Source organism: Ambystoma mexicanum, chromosome 3q (genome assembly GCF_040938575.1).
Source record: "Ambystoma mexicanum isolate Mex_15411 chromosome 3q, UKY_AmexF1_1, whole genome shotgun sequence".
NCBI classification, from domain to species: domain Eukaryota; kingdom Metazoa; phylum Chordata; class Amphibia; order Caudata; family Ambystomatidae; genus Ambystoma; species Ambystoma mexicanum.
In genome coordinates this window covers 1,129,536,161-1,129,552,462 of record NC_090926.1, presented here as the reverse complement: position 1 = coordinate 1,129,552,462, position 16,302 = coordinate 1,129,536,161, and the positions used below count along the sequence as shown (strand labels likewise).

General features: G+C 45.3%; 1 protein-coding gene across 1 annotated transcript in view; it reads right to left on the bottom strand.

Annotated features, from left to right (window-relative positions):
• LOC138447672 (macrophage mannose receptor 1-like) overlaps positions 1 to 16,302 on the bottom strand; it is a 193,564-nt gene that overhangs the window by 95,463 nt on the left and 81,799 nt on the right. Inside the window, exon 4 of the mRNA XM_069603929.1 lies at positions 3,410 to 3,472. Coding sequence (XP_069460030.1) covers positions 3,410 to 3,472 — 63 coding nt within the window. The remainder of the gene's footprint in view (positions 1 to 3,409; positions 3,473 to 16,302) is intronic.

The window sequence follows — 16,302 nt, the reverse complement described above, 5'->3', positions numbered from 1 at the left end:
GGGATTCTGCTGGCTAGGGTTGGGGAAGGACTAAGAAGTCGCGCGACCGTAGTGTTGCCAGCAATGAACATTGGGGTTGTCGATTGAGAAACTACGATGCCTGCCACCTCCACTGCTGCTGTTCGCATTGGACTTGTAAATAAGGGGGTCACCAACTCGGACAACGAACAATGTGCCTGGGCCCCGAAAACGTATTGCTGTGTTGTGTTAATAATAATTGGAATTTGTATAGTTACTGCTGTGGGACTTTGGTACTTCGAAGAAATGTATCCTCTAGAGCCTCTTCTGCCAATTGAAATTGTACCTACTGCTTTGACTCCCTCTGTACACCTTCATACTCTGTCACCTAGGGACTCCCAGCATAGACGAAAGTACCATAATAACACTTTAATGATAATAATGAAATCAACGCATGCCATTTTTAATAAGAGTAATTCACCCTTTACCTTTAACGACTGCTTGATATGCCTCTCTTCGAGCACTATTCTTTGGCCGGTGGAATGATAGCATATCAGGGAACTTTGATGGAACTAATTTGAATGATTTTGAGAAGCGTGAATTGACTCCCCTGGGATGCTCGCTTTTTTCAAATAGAAGTAAACCTAATGTTGCTTCTACTAGGCCATCTGATAAACTATCTCTTCGTTTTCAAACTGTAATTTCCTTTAAAATGGCTCCGATAGGCAATAAGGACGCTGTGCCTCCTTCCTACTCTATTAATCATAGCCCTGATTCAGTCCCCTTTTGTGTACAAAGAAATGGCACTCGGTCAATGGGAGATTTTGAAGGTTGTGTGAACATTGTAAATTTGACTGGGGAGAGCAGGCCTATGTATGTAGGGGGGCCCGTCTATTTAGTTTGTGGTAGTTCAGCATTTCCCTGGTTGCCCAAGGATTGGCAGGGAACCTGTTATTTAGGAATCCTGTTACCTGGGGTATTTATAGCTAGTACATTGGAAGTTTCTAAGGCTCGCCCACGGCGGGACGAGAACGGAGATATCCCTGGGCAAGTATTGGGAGGTATAGCAAAATCAGTTGTGCAATTTTGGGGACAGATAGCAAATTCTGAAAATATTAGGGGACAAGCAAGGGTACTGGAGAGAACCATCAACCGGACCACGGATATACTCTACAATATGACACTAGAACAAAAAGCAATAAGATTGGTAGCACTCCAAAATCGGATGGCATTAGATGTCATCCTGGCAGAACGTGGTGGAGTATGCAAATTAGTGGGGTCCGCTTGCTGTGTTTTTGCACCTGATTCCTCACCGACAATTTTCAAAGCAATACAGAACTTGCACATCCTTAGTTCTGAAGTACATGTTCCTGTGGGAGATTGGAATATCAGCGCCTGGTTCTGGGATTCTTTACGATCCTGGGGTTGGAAGGTGCTTTCTGTTATACTGGTTATTTTGGGAATTCTGCTATTCCTTTGTTGCTGTTTCCAATGTCTACCTAGTATATGTGTAATGCTAGGGGGATGTTGTGCTCAAGTAGTGAGCACAGTAGGGCTCAAAATGTATGTCCCAGATACAGCATCTAAAGAGTTTGTGTTACAAGAGGTTTTGATGAACGACCTAATGGCTATAGATATTACGGACAATGATTCAGGATGTATGAACGACAATGCATGGAGTTATTTACAGAGATATTAGAAATATTAGCACTTGGCATAGGCCAAAAGGAGGGTTTGTCGGAATTGAAACAATATTATGCCTCCTATTGTAACAATTGTATGTGTATTGGCCTACGCCAAGTTGTCTAAACATCATATGCGAACAAACTCCACGGCAAGGTCTTGACCTTAGAGAAAGTAATGTAAGTCGCCATCTTGGATTAAGCCGCCCTTTTAGGTTCTCTTGTTAGATGGAAGTCACCCTGAACATCAAAATGGAGGCCGAATGACATTTTGAGTAAGATTCTGGCCGTTGTGACCTCCGTACACATGAATAATTAATATGCCTGCAGGCCACTTGTCGGGGTCGCGAACTGAGACCTTGTCCTACTGTTGACCTATGTGTAAATGTACAACTATATCAGTGAAACTAATCAAAATGCATATATTATAGGATTGACCTGGCAAGGAACCCATAGGCCCGACTCGTAGAATGGTTAACCTGCGAGAGGGTTGGCCAAGGGCTGGACAAATAGTATAAAAGACCCAAGTATCCCAATGTGCGCTCTCTCTCACTAACACATTGAACTCTCGTTGAAGTTCGTTATGTTACTCTGAGAGCCGAATAGCTATCCGTTTGTCAATTGACTTTGGTAACTGTTGTAGCTTTTAAATAAAGCACTTGTATGTTCTTTGTAACCTGTGTTGGTGTGTTTCTTTTTGGCCTTCCCGGCCTCATATTATTTTTATGTTTTCACAGTGGGGGCACCTCCCGAAGGGCGGGCTCCGGTCTGTGATTGCCCATGTTCACCTCTGTGGCTGGCCGCCGTCGACCAGCGAAGACTGATGGAGTGGGTGTTGTCTAGGTGGGGAATGTAGCAGTTGCTGTGTTCCATTTGAGCCCTACCGTTCTTGTTGCCTTAAATGGCATGACGTACCGATGTTAGCCAGCTGGTAAGTAGTTTTACAATCACTGCTAGGTCTCAATTGTAGGTGGCTCTCAAATTTAGGCATATTTTCCCTCTTGCCAGGTGTCCCAAATCTAGGTGTTTTCTACCTCCTACTGTGTCTCAAATGTAGGTATAATTTCCCACTTGCCAGGTGTCCCAAATCTAGGTGTTTTCTGCTTGCTACGGTATCTCGAACATAGGTGTCTTTTCCCACTTACAGGGTATCTCAGATCTGACTGTTTTGTACTTGCTACTGTGCCCCAAATTTAGGTGTTTTATCCCCACTTGCCAGGTACTGTAGGAGCGGTAATCGCAGCACACCAGAATTTACGATGGGGGAAGGGATATAGGCCACAGTTAGTCATAACAGCAGGGGTAGGAAAGTGCACTGCCACTAACCAACCTTACTAAAAATTCACCCATCTGCATACACCTCTCAAACTCTGATCTAAACACAACCATATCTCTACAGCACAACAAACCTCATGCACTTCACTACACCATAACAACAAGACAAAACACACATAGCCTCGGCCAACAGCACCTGGCGGCTACCCACCGAAAAACACCTACACTTAGTGAACGTTGTCAACCGAACCGAAGCTGCCAACAGCACATCAAAGCTCTCTTGTTCTTACTCCCGCTCAGTCCTACTTACCCCACCACCCCCTTACTTTACAGATCCACGAGAGCGCCAGGAAACCGCACAGGTGGCAACAGTAGGCAGTATAAGAACCGTTAACATTACATAACATCTCACTTGTTGGCAACCTTGACCTACATCCGGTCTCTGGCCACTTCTGTCCCTTCTGTGCATGTACTTATAACAGTCTGAAACTCACCATCGCCCCGGAGATAGCTGTTCTCTGAAGTTACTGCCTGCAATTCAGCTGTCAGAGCAGAATCTGTAAACAGAATAGGAGGCAAAGAAGGTTTATTAATGGGTATGGATTCACAGAGACAGACACAAAAACTTTAACAGGCGCCTCAGAGGGTGGACCAACTGGAGCCAGAGAGTATGCCACACAGGTATTCAGAGGTTGAGAACAGTGGGGACTAATGGGAACTGAGCTCTACTGCTTTATTTTCCATGTTAATTAATCCTTATACTTTTAACAACAATTTTTACAGTTGCATTCGTTGGTTTTCTTCTCTTGGTCTCCTGCTGAGCTGGTGGCAGAACATCAACAAGTTTATACCCGTTAAAAGCTGCTCTCCAGCTCCTGGGTGTGTGTAGTGCATATGTTCTCGACTACAACTCCCATAAGCCGTAGTCAACATAGTCAATGGTGAGTGATCATGGGGGTCTTAGTCCAAAACAGCTATAGATCCACAGGTTGTGACCCCGGATGCAACAGGATGCACAGGTGAAAGACTTCCATCTTAACATGGGCTTCATTACAAGTATACAATGTGAGAAACCTGAGGGTACCCTCACTCCTAAACCCCCTGGATTCTCTTCTCACATGGCCAGGGAAAGGCTATCACTATTGGATCCTGACCCTGGGGTTGGAGAAGCAAAGGAGGATCACCTGGGTGGAGAGTCCACAGGTATTGGTAGCAGGGTGCACCCAAGCGAGACATGGTATCACCCTTTCCCTAATGACAACCAACCTTACATTTCCCCGACCTTTATAGGTTATTGTAAATCAGCTCCCCTCATTACCCCTCATATGACACTTGACAGTACTATGAAGCTATGCCATTTCATCACTTTAGTACTGGGATGAAAAAGATGCCTGCAAACTGTTGTGAAGGTCAGGCATGTCACCTTAATCATGGTCAGGCAAGCTTAATTGGGAAAGCGCACCTGCAACCTGTTAAAGGGGTGCAGGTGTATAAATTGAGAGAAAGCAACACAGAGAAGCATCAGGGAGGGCCATGTGACCATCAGGGAACCTAGTTTTGGGAGAGGCGAGCCGCTGGAGGGAACTGCTGTGAGTCGGTCTGCCGTCTGCAGTACGTCAAGACGCAGGGGACTGCAGAGAGAGATGTTCTCATGAAGCCTGTCGTGGGAGCTAGGGCTCCCTAGAGTAGAGAAGGTAGCCATGTGGAGAGGCTGTCCCTTTCCCTTTGAACAGAAGTGCATTTTCCCCTGTGCCAATGAGCTGACACGGGAGCATCTGAGGGGCAGGAGTTGGACCCCTGACAGTACAAGCAGAAGTACGTGTGCTCTGCGTTGCGAGGAAAGCTATCAATGAGACAGGAGAGTTTCTGGCAGATGTGAAAGCCCGTATAACTTGGTGCGCGAGTGCCTGAACATTTCTATTGTTGAAATATACTCTGTATCTGAGTGCTGATCATTTTTATTGAAGTTAAATAAATAAATACTGAACCAAGGGCTGAATAGAAATTGAACCTTGCACATTGTATACCAAACTGAATAAAAGTCAATACATGTTGAAGTTCAAACTGAAGATAACTTTAAAATTAAGCATTAATACATCTTTTTGGGCCAAGGAAATAAAGAGAACAGCCAAGACGCCTACATGAAAACAGTTTATGGAAAAGGGTGACAAAGAGTCATAAGAAGGCCAGGGCATTGTGATGCCTCAAGACCCTTTTGGGTTTGAACTGTGTTACTTGGAGAGCCTCAAGACCCTTTTCTGTTTGAACTGTGTTACTTGGAAAGCCTCAAGACCTTTTTGTGTTTGAACTGTGTTACTTGGAACTTGGGGAAGGGAACCTCCAGTATTGTTTAAAACTGTATCAACTTGAACCTAAGAATGGTAATTTTGAGACTTTTTGTGGAACTGTTTTAGACTTGGGGAAGGGGGCTGAAAGAAAGCTGCCAGCTGGAAGAAGCTCAGAACTTTATTTTGAACACTGTTTCTTTGGTTAATGACATCCCTAGAAATTGTATAGATCTAGTTTTGAGGGCAAATATAGATTTTGGACACAGATAGACTTTTAAGTTGAACTCTTTGACTCAGACTTTCCTTAGTTTCATTTAGGTAGGGAAATCCCACCCAGTATAGGGCAAGTTAGGCCTTTTCCATCCTGACATATAAATTAATAAAGTGTTTTATTTTGAACTGTGAATCTGCTGTCTGTGTTTTGCTTCATGATGCCTTCACAGCAAGTATGAACAGTGCTGGTTCTTACAAACGGCATTACAGCTACCACCACTCTTTACTGGGGACTTTCCACTGGATCATGACTTGTGGCTAGTCCACATTCTAGAGTACCCTAGGACTTCCTTGGGGATGGAGAAATTGCCTCTGGGGTAACTCCCACCAGAATTATTTCCTCCATTTTCTGAAGGTAATACCTCCATGCATATGGTGGCGGTGTTATCTCCGTATGAGTTTGCAAATCAAAATCAGGAAGACTGAAAACACTTTAGGGCATTCCATTACCTCTTACTTTTTCAGTTTCCTCCGAACTCAAAGTGAGTCTCATAGTGGCCTTGAGAGCAACACACAATTTATTGTCTAACAAACAGCCACAGATCCTAAACTCCAGAGCAGAGTTGAAATGGTCCCTCAGTTTAAGAAAGCATTGTATTGGTCACAATTAAGGCTTTAAATGGCAGGTGTCAACTCTCTACTGAAATACATTCTTATGTTTTGTTAAGTAGGACTTGTAAAGTGCAAACGTTTGCTATTTCCTAGTCTTCTTGAGGTTAATGACTTTTACAATGACAAGAGCGCTTTGGGCACAGTGGGTCCCTTCATGAGATGGCAGTAATTCCAGTAAATCCTGCCAACCAGATACCCTGAATATAATTGCAGTTGAAGGTTTATTTCAGCATATGAAATAATATATTGGGTTTCTAACCCTATCTTTCAATGCCTTCTGTAATGCCCCACTCACTGCAGGTGCTATTTCATAACCACTGTGCCTCTCTTATGACGTTAAATACAGAACCCAAAAAACCCTTTAAAAATATTGGCATTTTGCCAACATTCCACTGGAAGCTGAAATCCTTGAAAATGTTGTCCTCCCTGTCGCAGACCAGAAGAAGGACTCGCACTGCAATGGGTCATGGTTTAAGGTTGTTTATTCAAATTAAAAGGAAATTGCCTCACTGACCCTACCGCTATGAGGGACGTTCCCTTCCTTCTAAAACAAAACTAAGGGTGCTCGTTGAAGTCCAAAAATGAAAGAGTATCGAGTCCAAATCCCAGTTAACTAACTGGCCCTATAACTTTAGAAAATCTTACTAAAAGGAAAGAAGGAGGCTTGTACAATAGCCTCGGAATGGGCTTCTGCCTGACCTAACTCGTAGATTACCTATTCTATATCAAGACAAGAGGCGAGCATTATGCTTCAACCTTCTTTATTCTGCTCTTCAAGGCAGATTTAAATCTTCATATTTCCTTTCATTTTCTTTATTTTTTTTCTCTCCAAAATGACATCAAAACCAAACTGAAACTACACATCCCATGAACCCCAGTGTCTCTGGTAGTCCCTCAGTCTGTTTCCTCTCTCTGCACCTCACTAGTCACTTCCTGCCCAGGTAATTTCCTCTTCTTTTTCTGCTCTTCATGAAGCTAAATAACTCTTTTACCCAGCTCCTGCTTCGGGAGCATATTACACATGTGTTTTCAGTATATTGTCCCCGTGCGGCAGTGGGATAGTGATTGATAACATTGCATGTTGCTTTCATATGGTATCTTTAAGCTACAGTATTTCATTGACGTGCAAAGAGCATTGTACAAACGTGGCTCGGCCTGGAGGTCTGTGTATTAATTGTATTGGATAATCAGCCGGGCCTGTGAGAATCAAGCTCACGTCTAGGCACCTGGCTGTGCTCCTCTAATATCACTGTTGGCGCGGCCGGTCGAAGCAAGCTTCTAGCTTCTCCTCGTCTGTGTGCTTATGCAGGACTTACCCAGTACGCGAGCCTCCAGCTGGCTCGCTCACACGCATGAGCAGAAGCCAACCTCAGGAATGAAGCAGCTTCCACACAACGCATTATTGTACCTGCACGCGAACGCATGCACGGAGGCCTGATCAGAGGGCCAAATATACAGCTCAAGCGTTGGATCTTGATTGCAAGCATGCATCTAATAGATCAGAGTACTGCAAGCTCCAGGCCCAACAGCGGTCCACAACTCTTACTTCTAGTAAGCAGCAATTGGCAGTCTGAGTGACAGAAAGGCTGTGAGCTACCTATATGAGACTTGAGAGGATAGCTCAGGGGCAACGCGCTCGCCTTGGAATCAGGACGACGCGGAGCAACATGGGTTCGATCGCCGGGTCCGCGCTTAGAAACCGTTGGTATTAAGCGCGTTATAAATAACCAATTATAATAATAATAATATATTGGTAGCATCCCTATGGTTTCCTCCCTCACCTCATCACAGAGGACGTGCCCTTCAGTCTGCTTTGTCCAGGCATCCAGGCCCATTGATTAGTGTTAATGGAGACCCATATCATGGAGTCCGATGACGGGAGTGAGGGGAGCCACGACCAGGTGATGTTAGAAGAAGAATCAGACCTGACTCTTAGATTTAAGAGGGTTTTGTGGGATTCCCTGGTGGATGCAGTAGCCCAAGGGGTGCACCCACTCCAAGAAAGATTAGAGGTGATGGAATGCTTAATTGGGGATGGCCTTAAGAAAAAAGGCCTTGAAGTGGTTAATAGCATGTCCTCTAGCCAACCCTGTAAGGACTTAAAGGGAGAGAGCAAACCAGAAAGAGAAAAACCTTGCAACACTCTCCCGGGTCCAGTTAAGGAGGGAAAAAGACAGCCTCCTGAGGCTGTCGATGCGTTTGAAGAGCTTAAAGGTGCCCTGATGAGTCCCTTACCCCCTTCCCAGGGGTGCAAAACACAGGGGACGAAGACTTCTCACCAGAGTCCAATGTGTCAGACTGAAGATCCTCAGAGAGGTCTAAGAGTGGGAAATGGAAGTGTATGGAGAAAAACCTTGAGGTGCCCAAAGAGGAACTGACAGACATGTTCTACCTTGAGTTGGTTGTACATCCCAGATCAGGCTGCATATGCCATGAGAGTGTCCTCAGCCGGATGTAACAGGCAAAGTGATGGACACCCCAGAGCTAGAGTCTGGAAGGGGTGCCAGGAAAAGTCTTAGATTTGGCAGGACCAATAGCAGTGAGGAACAGAGACACTAGAGAGCCTGTGGACCTCGAGACATTGGCAAACTGGCCTCAAACGGCTGTGTGCCTTCTAGGAAACGCAAACTGTGCCCTGTTGTCCGAGCGCAGGAGAGGCCTCTTATTAAAGATGGACTCTAAGTATAGGAGACCTAAGCTCCTCTGAGGCACGGGAGGTCGCCCAAGGCCTCTTGTTTGGCGAGGCATTCGCTAAATAAATGGGGAGATTTGTGGGCATGTATACAGCCCTTGAGACAGCACAGACCTCCATTAAAAAAATCTTCCCTGCCAGAGTTTTTGCAGGGACCAGCCGCAGCAGATGTCGTGCGTCTGGTCACTTCCTCTCAGAGAAAAGACTCAGAACCCGAATATTACAGTATTGGGAGTCACGTCAGCAGGACGCATCTTCCCGGCGCGGGGTCGCAGTTGGTCGAGGACGCAAAGGGCAAGGCTACTACCGGCACCAAGGAGCCCCAGCACGTGGTGAGAGTGGTACACTATCCTTCGTGGAAGGCAGGATGCTTTTGTGCTTAGAATATTTATTGGTGCAAGCTTTCCAGTATTGCATTGTTTCTACAGGCAGTGGCAGGGCTCCGGCTGTAGTTTACGGCGGAGCTGGTCCAGTTGGAGGGAATCAAAAGAAGAGGAAAGGAAATGGGCAGGAAGTGACTAGTGAGTCCCAGAACAAGGAAACAGATTGAGGGACTACCAGAGACACTGTGATGTGAAGTTCAGTTTGGTTTTGTTGTGTTTTTGGAGAAAAAAAAGAAAGAAAATGAAAGGAAATGTGAAGATTTAAATCTGCTGTGAAGAGTAGAATAAAGGAAGCTTAAACATAATGCTCTCCTCCGTGTCTTTAATAGAATCAAGACTCCCTGCGCTATAGGAAGGGTGATCTTTATTCTCAGTCTCAAGCTGTTTTGGAATGTATTAACCCAGCGCAAAGTCTTCTTAAAGAGTTTGTCGGTTTAAAATTATAAATGTCCTCTGTATTGTTTTTCTCCTCCCCTTTGGAAAAGACAAATTCTTCTTCTATTATTTTTCTCAGCTTTGTACCATTGCTCAAATCCCTCCAGGATCACTTTAAACACACTTCTCTGTATCCCACCTTTGTGGCACTGTGATTCCCCAAAGTCCTCTAACAGTTTGGTAGGGTTATTGGTTCTCAATCCAGTTAATCTCATATGTGTCGTTTCCCAGCCTTGATATAAAGCACACATATTCCTTTCACCCCCTTTTTCACAGGGAATGTGGCTGTTTTGTTCTATTAGGTTTGCGTACTGTGAGCGGCTTCTCCAGCCTTGATAACTGTGGTCGTATCTCTTTCACTATTATTTGCTTGGGTCGTGGGTCCGTTCCGCTCTCTCAGACTTTCATACTGTTGGCGGTTTCTTCAGCCTTGATATACAGTATTCGTATCTCTTTTACTCTATTTTACCTAAGTAATGTTCCTGTTTCCGTTTTCCCAGACTCTCGTACCATGGACAGCTTCGGCAATCTTTGAAACCAAAGTTGATAGTGCTCACTGGCGTCCTGTTGCTCGACCAGAGCACCTGCCGTGCAGGCTCCAGCTAGCGGGTCTCACTTCTCCTACATCACTGCCCCAGCAGGACGTCTCCACAGAGGCTCGCCTCTGCATTGTGATGATTGTCCTCCCTCGGTAGGAGTCGCTCTCCCATTCACAGTTTGCTGTGCTCTTATGCTCGTCATTATAGCACAAAGACTTGTGTCCGTCTTCTCTGATTCTGGCATTCACATGATGTTCAGCAATACCTGAAGGACATACAGTGAGAGAAGGGTACTTGTTAGTTACAGTCAGAACGGGAGATACCAAAGTCTTTCCAACACCCATATAGGCAGAAAGTGCATTCCTTCTCAGAATACGAGTCCTTGACCCCGAGAGGGGAGTCACTCCCAGTGAGGTCGCCCTTGCCCAGACCCCTAGGAAGGTTCTTACTTAGCGGCTCACCTCCCTAGCATGAAAGGGGGTTGCTCCCCTATGGGGAGAAGGCACAGAGTGTCCAGATTCATCACATCCCTCAAAACCAGAAGTACAGCAAGGAGAAAATCCTGTTCCATTTTATTGTTGTTTTGTTCTGCGCCAGCCAAAAACACTGTCACTTCATAGTGCCCCACGTGGAAGGGTGGACAGGGAAGAATGGAGGGCAGAGGGGCTCTGAACCTTCAATGCCTTATAATGTTTAGGAACAGTTAAGTGCCAAGTGTGCGGGGACATGTGTAGTACAATGCATAAACAGGACATAATACAGGATGCCGGCAAGAGCAGACAAAAACCAGGGTGCATGACTTCATGGGGAGCAGCACAGCTTGGGCAGCTGGAGTCAATGCAATGAACTGTTCTGGGATAGTCAATTAAATTCTCATGGCCTAGATACCTATGGTAAAAGGAGAGCACGAACATGTAATTCTTTAATCATTTCCAGAGCTCTCAGTGTGAAAGCGAGGCTGTTCCACAGGGATATAATTTACCTCCATACTTCTTTTATCAGGATTGTAAATATGGATTCTGAGCAACCAGAGAGACTGAGACAACAATGGCAAATATGAAGGGGAAACCTTCTTTAAGACTTGAATTCCAACCAATCTGCTGTGTTCATCATTTTCGACCGCTTCCCCTGCCTATGACAAGGTAGACCACACCACCCTTCATTATAATTTGCACACAAAGTGTGGATAGGTGGGACAGCTCTGAGGTAACTTCAATCCTTTCTCCATGCAGACAGTGCCAAGTTCACTGGGGTCAATTCCAGTCCAAAGTGTGGTCGGTGCTATACAGGGTGCCTCTGGTCACAGCAATTTTCTTGCGGTCGTTCAACATTTATATAAGAACTCAGTCTTAGACTTCCAATGCAAGGTAGATTCTCCTGCGCGTGGACTGTTCCAACAGCATCCCTGCAGGAGCACCAAAGTGTCTGATCAGCAACTTCTGTTCATTCAAAGCGAAGCAGCTCTTATGATAAAGCACAGTAGGAGGCAGTAGGGATTTCATCAGTCCTCAGGGATCTGCACGTGCTCATTGAAGTCTTGTGCATCACTTATATTAACTGTTTATGATTCAAGAGTGGAAAGGAATTGTAAGGCATAGTATCCTAAAATTACTTTGGCGACTGGTTTCAGTGCAAAATTCCTTTGTTAGAGCCATTATTAAGGAATTCCTTTTATAATTACAAATGCAACAGTGCTCGACTTGATTATGAAAATGAATACCTGTAAGTGTAGCTTGGGAGTATTGACGTCCTTTAAAGATTCACATACTATTGGGTGTTCTCAATTTTCAGGATTGGAATTCCAGGAACCTTTGAATTGGCATACAAATTGAATAAACTACTTTTTAAAACTGTTTTCAACCTATAGCCTAACTAAATAGATGCTTGCCTTTTAAGGTCAAGTGCACAGCCAACCCACCCTTATCCAGTCATTGATGGACTACCTGTGTTCCACACTCGTACATGATTCTAGATTCTTCACACACATTACTACCACAATATCACCCCATGCCTCCTCTCCTTGTGGTAGGAGAGCATGAGTAAGTAAATCTACAAAAGACACAAACACTGGAGACCTACACATACAGGTAAGTAACTTTTCTTCAGCAGTAGTGGGTCTTTTATAGACTCCTATACTGTTGAATCTATGTTCGGGGTTGGCTCCGCCCCATAACAGTTGGTGGGCTGAAATCTTGGCCAAAGGTCGGCATACCAGCCTGGTGTGTACTGTGTGAGAAACCAAAAGGTGTCTCACCTGCTAGCCCCCGGGGATCTGCCCTCCAGATGGCCAGGACATGGCTATCGCTTTTGGATCCAGTTCCTGAGGGTGGACCAGTTCGGGAGGATCACCTGGGTGAGGGGCCTTCAGGGAGTGGGACAACGGATGGCGAGATGCGGTATCCCTCCCCCTGTAACACCTGTACCCCATCCTACCAGGTAGGATACATGGGAAACTTTACCCCCCACGCCCCTTTCCTTCACAAACACTTCCACATGGACAGCCCGCCCACTACTATGGTCAGGACGTAGTCAGGCAATTACTGACAATCACTCACACCTGACTATTAAACTTCCCCACACAGATAATAGGTGGAGCACAAGAGCGCACTCTGAGTGAGGCAAAGCACATGAAAGAGCAGCAGTTTGGAGAAGGCAGCTGAACGAGGGGAGAAAGTTGGCAAAGCAAGACGGGTTCACAAAGAGGGAAATACCCTTGACCTTGCTGCCAGGAACCCGTTAGTTTCAAAACCCTTGTAGATCAGAAAAGGTAAGGCCAGGAAACCAGGCTAAAGAATCCTGCATTTTGTGTCGGAGATACCAGAGGCCATCCTGCATTGTTGACCAAGTTGGGGAAGAGCAGCAGCCGCTGTGATATCGTCCTTTGCTCCAAGAACAAAGTAGCATCAGAGAGATCAGCACTGCCGGTAAGCTGGGGAGGCCGATGCAAGACAGGTCTGTGTTGAAATCAAGGTTGCAAGCGGCATGATTGTATAACGAGCGCAGGAATAAACATTGTTAAACGCATGTGATGAAAGACGCGAGTAAAGCTAAATTGCTGATGAACGTTTGAACTCTAAGAAGGAAAGATACGATACCAGTGACAGAGTGGTCTGGCGCCGCATGGGTGCTTAATCTAAGGCCTCTGTAAAGGTATCCAGCCAAGAGGTTGCAGAAACGAAAGTAAGAACATTGTGTGAAGTGAATCGACATAGTCCTGCAACAGTTAAGCAAAACCCATGGCACATTCGAAAATCTTCGATTTTTGATATCAAGAGGAAAACGTAGAAATTGAGATTGCATGGTCCGAGCCGAAACGAGGGAGACCAATTGTGAACATTGTGGTAAAAAGGGGTCCAAGCCTGAAGGAGAGAGACCCATGATGAATATTTTAAACAAGAACTTGTACATGTGAAAGCCCTGATAACACAGAAACATTGGTGCTTATTTGTTGTGACAGGCCCTCTGCAGTAAGAAACGGTTATTGGGAAAAAGGCTTTGGCAGAAGGCCCTGATACTTATGCTGTGAACTGTATCCTTGTGGCAGAGAAGCCAGAGTGTGTGCGAAGCTCAAACGTGTCGCCTTGCCCCGTGCTGAAAACATAGGGAAGGGAAGCCAATGGCTCAAATATCCTGACATATTTCTTGAACACTTTTCTTTTTGCATACACTATTATCTCACACCATTTTCTATTTAGAAGTAAGATTGGCAATAGGTTTATTAGTATAGGCCCTTTTATTTTGACATACTTGACTAGGACTGCGTTATTCTTATTTGATGGTTGTAGCTTGTCCCATCTTTAGATTTAAGTCCAGATAGGCGTTCAACCAACCCACTGAAGTTTAATAAACACACTTGAACTGTGATCGTTTGTGGCTGTCGTCACTGTTTGATACCATGCCTTTCTTACAGCTGGCAATGGTGACATTTGATCAACCTCGCCCAATCGCCCTGCACATGGCAGGGTCCGGCCCTGTACTATTAGTATAGGCGATTTCGGGAAATTGCTGATTTTGCGATTGTTGACTCCAGAAATTGTGGCCTGAGGTCGGCACACTCGTCTGGGGTGTACTGGCGATGGTGAAATCTGAAGAATCCCACCCATTAACCCTGCACAGGGCAGGGTCGTGCCTTGTGCTAGAAGTTTGGGCGATTCCAGGAGATTGCCGATTTTGCAACTTTTCCAAAAATAGGAAGTTAGGACACAAGGTCGGCATACCATTCTGGGGCCTAATGGCGATAGTAAAATTTGACCAACCACACTTTTTCGCCCTGCACAGGGGTGGAGCGGGGTCCGGTCCTGTGCTATCAGGATAGGTGATTTCCAGAGATTGCTGATTTTGCGATTTTTCAAAAATAGAAAGTTAGGACACAATAAAACATCCACAATGCTTTAGCAGACCCCCACAAGCATGTCAGCTATAGACCCGTGCAACACCGGGTGGTACCGCTGGTATAATATATTAAGCAGTGGTGGCAATACAATAGTGCATTAGCACATCAATACAACATGTTAAAACCAGCAGCACATGATTGGTTTCTTATGTGAAAGGGGAGATAGGAGGACTAACATTCAAACAAATTTCTCAGCAATGCCTGGTCAACCTGGGTATCTTCTCATGCTGTCGTGTCTAGACAGTAATTCTTACTGGACGAAGGAACATTTCTCCACGCATCAGCTTTGCAGATTTCTTGGAGGGATGTGTATGCAAACAAGACACAATCCACAGCTTTGCCATCTCACATGTCCTGCTAATGGCTTGCATGCATCTTTGACAATATCCTTTCCTACTTTATGGCTAAACTAAGAGATACCTTCTAGCAAAGGACTTTTAACTCGCGCAAGTGTATCATTTGGACTGGACAACTGACCAACTGTGACAATATGACATTGAGCTCCAATGCTGGAGATGACCTGCAGACTAGCGGAAACCTGCAGAGAATTCCTCCCCAGAGAGACTGTAAAAAACAATCCAGCATCTTGTTTTTTTGTACCTTTTAAATTTCAGAAGATGAACCCCGATGGATGAATGCTGATAACCAGACCTTGCCAGACCTAGTAAGACAGGTGAGTATTTCATGTGGAAATACATTTGATGCAACTCCAAAGTAGCACAGCAGCTGCAGAACGTTTTCTACTTCTTGGCAAAAGTGGTCCTCGTAGATACAGCTCTTGCCTCTGTTATGATGTCATGCTGTTCCATGTTCACGTTTCTGAACTCTAAGCCCACAGGAAGACTGTGCTAGACTGAGCAACACTTGGTCCTTGATGCAGCTTTTTTGCCTGGCTGCCTTGACAGCCGTCGCCGACTTTCCAATTTCAAAGCCACTAGGATAATTGTGCAGATTCTCCCCTGATCTTGCTGATCACACTCTGAATGAGCAAATATGCTCCTTATGTTTCTCTTGTTTATCCCACCAATTTGGCACACGCCTTTTACCAAGCGCAGGACTTGTTTTCACTATGTCTTCTTCACTTATTTTGAGTGTGCGTCCCAGAATAGCAGTATTCAGAAAAGCCTTGGTTTACTCCCCTGCCTAGCAACTGTCCTCTCATGGACTGTCCCTCTTTTGGGTGATTCACAATATTTATAACTGCTTGGTTCCCTTTCCTGCCAAGCAGTTATCCTTTCTTGAACTTCTCATTTGGGTGCGGATCCTGGACTCGCAATATTCAAAACCAGCTTGGTACACTCTCCTGCCAAGCGTTGTTTCTCTCATGGATTATCCCTCTTTGAGTGCGAGTCCCAGACTCGTAATATTCAGAACTGTTTGGTTTACTCCCTTGCCAAGCAGTAGTCCCAGCGTGGACTATCTCTCTTTCAGTACAGGTCCCAGACTCACAATATTCTGATTGACTTTGTTTCAGTTTTTCACATAGATGTGGGTCCTAGACTTGCACTGTTCGGATTGCCTTTTGTTTCTGTTTCTCATACAGGTGCGGTTCCCAGACTTGCACGACGTTCCCAGGGTCCACAACCCTCGTTTTCTAGCTTCCGCCTTCATCCTTGCTCCCCTCAACCTCCAGCACCACTCGGGTAGCATGCGGACCCATTTGCTTCCTTCTGGTAGGTACAAGTGTTTCCCGAGCAGCTGCTGTGTCTCTTGAGACTCCAGTAGTATTCAGGACTCCGTCGCAGTCTGCAGCAGCTCTTCTGGTGTCTGCC